Raw genomic sequence first — 6000 nt, forward strand, 5'->3', positions numbered from 1 at the left:
AAGAGACCTACTACCTGCCTGCTCTTTCTGTTGCTTCAAGCATAGAAACCGTTATTATTATTATTAACCTCTCCTGCAAGCCTTGCAAGATAGTGCTCTGTAATTTAACTAGCAGAGTTTACTGTCTACCAATCAGAAACTGAGTACAAAAGTTCAGTCACAGTGCAGGAATTACCTTGAGAAAAGGTTAACACTAGCAGTAACCTGTTTGCCCAGCTGTATAGCAAATGCAACTCTTAAAGATGGTCCACTGGGCCACAGATCACTAAATTTGATCTGTGGACTTTTAATCAATAATTTGTTTCTTTAGATTTCTAGACTGCTCCAACTTGAAGGCTCAGGGTGCTTAACAAAAAAAATTAATGAATAAGTGAAACAGAACAATGTGCATCTTTTGCTATGCCTTCCCAGTGTATCTGATGCTAAAGACCAGCTCAAACAGGTGGGTTGTACAGTTTTTCCAAAAGGTGCTCATGCTTGGTAAGTCTGCAGTGAGGAGTTCCACAACTGATGGGTAACCATCAAAGATAAGCCTTTATGCCCTTGCTTATTGAATTTGAGAAACAGATAATTAGAGTAAGAGAGTTTTCTAAGTGTTTTTTCTAATCATAGTAAGACTAAAGGAGTTATAGTGCAGAATTCAGAAATCATAGAACTCATATGGTCCAAGCTGCCCATTAAGTGTTCATGATTAGTCAGCACTTACCATGCATGGTGTACCAGTAGTAGGAAACACAGAGTGACTGTAAATACCAATAATATTTTATAGTGTAGCCTTAACTGAAGGACCACTTCACATTACGGAAGAATTATCATACAAAAGACACTTCTGTGCAAGACCTAGTGGAAAACCTACACATTGATCATAATGTGACCTTATTGTACACGTTTTTACTCCAAATTTGCAGGGTGTCAAAGTGGGAGAACACAGCCAATTGCAGCTTCTCAGTATGTGTATAAGGAGTGAAAAGCACCAATCTAGACCACATGTTATAATCTTCATCCAGGCTTTATACTGATTCCCACACAAATGTATTCCAGGTAAGAATCTTGCAACATGTGACAACTTTAGTTCAGAATTAATTCTTAACTATCTATAAATAATACTTCACTTAGCTTTAAACACAGAACTCAGTTTTAGAGTTATTCAAAGGCTCAGTTTGCACGTAATACTAAGCCAACCATGGCTAAGCATGAATGTGCAACCATGCAGCTACTCACCAAAAAAAAATCACAGCTGATTCACTCTTCCCCAGATTCTCCTGCTGCCACAGTACCCAGAGCTAAGCCATAGCTCTTAGTGTTACAACAAATCTGAACTCGTCATGTGTCTCTCTCAGACAAACCATGAATGGTAACCCAAGAACACTGCTACAAATCTTGTGATCCATTATCTTGTGCTTACATATTTGTACATGCTCTTTTTTACACAAACACGTGACTTTGGCCCATAAAACTACTTTTGAGTCATGAGAGACACTTTTTCAGAGAAGTGAGATGTACATATAAAAAAAACAGTGTGGACACATAAAATATATGTAACAAGGTAAATAAGAAAGATGCATAGAGAATTCCATATCATGTGCTTATACATGTTGTCTGCTGAAAAACGTTAAATCACCTCTTTAGTAATATAGTAATACTCAACAAAATATGCAGACTCAGAAATGAATAGGGTAGTAGATGAAACCCTATTATTACCAGGGGGAAGTGAGGGCGAAAGAAACTGTTTGCTACTCTACAATGCACCATGCAAGCATCAAATTTGTTTTGAGCAATATTCAGCATCCCAAGAATCTCTGTTCTCATTTCTTTAAAAAATAAACAAAATTCCAGCCCTTAAAGCTCCTTTTTGCATTCATCTTCCCCACTCCCATCACCAACCACCACCATCCCACCTTTTTTGAATTCCTCAAGCATGGCGTCAAGCTTGGTGTCATTGAAGACAAAGTGCAGCGGGTGGTTATAGAAACGGGTTATGGTCTTGAGCGGAGTGCAGTCATCAGGATCCACAAAGGCCAAGTCCTTGACAAAAAGGAGGTCCACAATGTTGGAGCGTTCCCCTTCAAATACAGGAATACGGGTATAACCACTTTCCATGATTTCAGACATAGTGTTGAAATCAAGCACAGCCTCAGCAGTAATCATGAAGCAGTCCCGTAGTGGAGTCATTACATCCTCCACCGTCTTTGTGCGCAGTTCCAGTGCCCCTTGAATTATATTCAGCTCCTCCTTAACTAGGTCATTGTAGGGGTCAGTAACCCTCAACATTTCAAGTAGTTTTTCACGGTTGTAGACAGTACCTATCTCCTGCCCTAAGACACAGTCTAGAAGCTTGCTGACTGGGTAGGAGGCCGGGAAGGTCATCATCATGAAAAACTTGGTGAGGAATATGGTGTTGGCGCCTACGGCAAGGCCGTGCCGGGAACAAATAGCTTGCGGCACAATCTCACCGAAGATGACGATACCGATAGTGGAGGCCACCACGGCCACCAGTCCAGAACCAGCAATATCATCGAGCAGGATGGTCAGAGTGGTGTTGACCAATACATTGCCCAACAGCAGGGAGCAGAGCAAGTAATTCCCCTGGCGGCGCACAGGCTCAATACGCTTAGCGTAATTCTTCTCTTTTTCTGTCCCACAGTTCTGCACAATACGCAACTCCATAGGGTCGAGGGCCATAAGTCCCAGGTTGAGTCCACTAAACATGCCAGAGAGGCACAGTAAGAGGGAGATGAAGATCACCTGAAGCCAGAAGGGCAACAAGAATTTCTTCTCCTCTCCCACGATCATCCTGGTATCCTCACCATCATGGTAGATCCAGGTAGTCTCGGTCCAAGGGCCCCCATCGGGGCCAATAATGCTCCCTCCCCCACCGCTGCCCCCGGCGGAGCTCCCTGGCCCCCCCAGGATAGCCGGGGAGGACACGGAGGTGCACAGGTAATAGCACTTGCTCTTCTCCGTTTTTCGCAAAGGCTTGATATCGATCTCGATGACCCCCGACGTGCGGCGGTTGAGGGTGATGTGCGGCTGGATGATGATGTCCGATGTGCGGATGCCGCAGCGTTGCGGGGCCGGGGAGGAAGAGCCCACGGGGGCCGGGCCGTCCTCTTGCTCAGCCGGCGGCCGCCTGCCTTCGCCATCCCTCCACCGGACATGCTCGGTGAAGGCGATGCGGGACCAGGTCTCGTTGTTGATGTTCTGCCCGTAGACCCGCAGCTTGACCCGGCTCCTCTCGCTCACTCGCAGCACGCCCTTCTCCATGAACGACACGTCGTTCGTGTCCTCCAGCCGCAGCCCGATGATCACGGTCTCCTCAGAGTCGGAGGCGCCGGGCAGTAAGGAGGAGGAGGAGGAGGAGGCTGAGGCAGAGGCAGCGCGCGGCGGCTGCTCTCCCAGGCAGCGGCTGAGGAGGATGCCCAGCAGCAGCGGCAGCAGCAACGGCGACCGCAACGCGACCCGCGTCTCCCTTTCGCCACCTCCCCCCGGCCGGGTTAGGAGCCAGACGGCAGCCGCGGGCAGCGCTGCGGCCATATTCCCGTCAGGGACAGGTCGCCACTACCACGGCCACAGTAAGCGGGGCAGCTCCATCGCGACGACGCTCAACGGCCACGGCGAGCTGCGAATCCCTCGAGGGATGCCAAGCGACTGCCGGGCCTCGGCTAGGAGCTACTCCAACCCCTACCCCTGAGGGGAACGGGGGGAGGGGGGGCACAGAGCCCGCGCGTGCGCGTCAGCCAATCAGGTGAGTACAAGCGGGACGACGAGCTGGAGTGGGGGGGGAAGAAAAAACAGCCGTCCAATCGGAGAGCGCGCATGCGATAGGGGAGGGGGGAGGCGAAAGCCGGCGAGCCGGCCGGCCGCCTGCCTGCACGCGAGCCACAGTGGAAGGAGGAGGAGAGCTTCGCTCGGCTTACGGGCTCGCCGGCGGAGGCTCCAGCGGGACGGGGAACGAGGCCTGAGGAACGGCGCATGTTGCAGGGAATGAACAACGCGAGCGAGACTCCGCTTGCGCGCTCCGTCCTCATTCAGTAACTCTTATTACGGCCACAGCCGCGAAAGGAGGGGTGGGTTCGCGGTGCGCCCCGCCCCCCTTCCCTCAAATTAAAGAAGCGCGTGACTGCTGTGTGTATGTGTGTGAGCGCTAGCCGGGCTGAACGACGAGCCAATGGGAAGGGAGGAGAGCGGCGATTGGTGGGAAGTGTGGCCAATAGAGGCGAGAGCTTTGTGCCGGCTCCTTGAGATGTTCAGCGCGAAACTGCTATAGCGTGAAGGATGCGCTCCTTCCCTCAGGTCCGCCCTCCTCGACTTCACTGTCACAAAAGAACGTTTCCCCTGTCGGCATTTTCTTTTGTTGTGCACGTTTGCCGCCTTTGACGGTTTTTCCACTTTTAAGGCTGTTTTTCTTGTCGGGCTTTAAAAACTACTAAAAATATCACATTCATAGATTGCAGAGACAATGGGTCTGTGAGACCCTGCTCTCCCAATTGTCCATGTGATAAATGTATTCTTCATCACCACTGCGTTTATATCCCACCTTTTTCTCCAAGGAGCTCAAGGTGGCTTGCATCATGGTTCAGGTGGTCACTTCGGTGTTGCTAATGCAGTGATTTGCAAATCAAGCTTAAAATGCCCTCTTCAGTAAAATTAGTTTCTGATCAAGGACCTTTAGAATTACAGTTCAAAACATTCTGATTACTTTGGAAAAAATAAAATGGTGTATAGGTATAGGTATAGTCGAAACAAAATAGGAAATTCTTTCCAGTAGCACCTTAGAGACCAACTGAGTTTGTTCTTGGTATGAGCTTTCGTGTGCATGCACACTTCTTCAGATACCAGCACCTTAGAGACCAACTGAGTTTGTTCTTGGTATGAGCTTTCGAAAGCTCATACCAAGAACAAACTCAGTTGGTCTCTAAGGTGCTACTGGAAAGAATTTCCTATTTTGTTTCGACTATGGCAGACCAACACGGCTACCCACCTGTAACAGGTATAGGTATAGGTATCTGAGGACTAGATGTCTATCCCAGAATGGCTGAAGTACTTCCAGATCATTTACAAAATTAGAATTGACATACAATAATCCCAAGACTGGCTACTAGAAAATCCTAAGACTGGCTACTAGAAAACTCTGCAGGTCCAACATCTGTACATCACTCAGAATGGAGGCAAGAAGTACCTAAATAGTTATTTGAAGCTAAATGGAAAGCTGAAAGTTAGGATGCAATTATTATAAGAGTGTGAATGTTGCATGTTTTTACATTTCTGTATCAAAACATCTCAGTTGTGCGCATGCACACAAACACACAGTTAAGCTATTCTGACAACATCTAGAAAGTGGAAATGTATAGTTATCCTAGTTTACTAGGATAGTCTAAAATGGGACATTTTGACACACAAAGGGCACAAAGTTTACGGTATCATTGAAGCCAACACTCCAACACAGAGCAAACAAAACTGCACATGGAATATTCATTTGATTTTTAAACTGAGTGATTTTTATCCCAGGGCAATTTACAAAAAAAGAGCTACATATTATAACTATAACACACAACGTGACAGTTGTCCAAAATACTACCATATTATGTAGCAAACAGACATTGCAGCTAGCCTTGAAGTGATCACACTTCTTCAAATGCCTAGACAAAAGGGAACATCTTCAGCTGTGCTGGAAACCAAATAAGAATGGCAGCAAAAAAAATACCTCAAAGCAAATTCCACAGTTGAGAGTGTGACTGTCCCAGACAGGGTGGTATAAGGAAACTATTTGGATCCTATGTCATTTAAGGCTTTGTAAGTAACATTAACACGTTGAACTGGGCTCTGGAATACAGGCAACTGGTGCAGCTCCTGAAGAACCAGTATTATGTGGTTCCAACGAGCTATACTGCTTAGCATTTAGCACTTTAACAACTGCATTCCGCAAAAGTTGTAACTTCCAAACCATCTTCAAGGCTAGCCATCTTTCCAGAAGCACAGAGGTGAAAAATGTGTGGCCCT

At 47.0% G+C, this 6000-nt stretch overlaps 1 protein-coding gene across 11 annotated transcripts in view; it reads right to left on the reverse strand.

The window, feature by feature from the left end:
- The window catches only part of CNNM2 (cyclin and CBS domain divalent metal cation transport mediator 2), a 117441-nt gene extending 113725 nt beyond the window's left edge, over positions 1 to 3716 (reverse strand). For 6 of the 11 annotated variants that reach the window (XR_004426654.1, XR_004426653.1, XR_004426655.1 and 3 more), the window contains exon 1: positions 1899 to 3716. Coding sequence is in view for 6 of the 11 variants with exons in the window: in XM_033149763.1 (XP_033005654.1) it covers positions 1899 to 3534 (1636 nt within the window). In the remaining 5 variants the exon portion in view is untranslated. The remainder of the gene's footprint in view (positions 1 to 1898) is intronic. The other 5 variants (XM_033149759.1, XM_033149758.1, XM_033149757.1 and 2 more) reach the window with 2 other exon arrangements.
- Between the last annotated feature and the right edge of the window lie 2284 nt (positions 3717 to 6000).

The sequence above is a fragment of the Lacerta agilis genome, chromosome 5 (assembly GCF_009819535.1).
Source record: "Lacerta agilis isolate rLacAgi1 chromosome 5, rLacAgi1.pri, whole genome shotgun sequence".
Lineage (NCBI taxonomy): Eukaryota > Metazoa > Chordata > Lepidosauria > Squamata > Lacertidae > Lacerta > Lacerta agilis.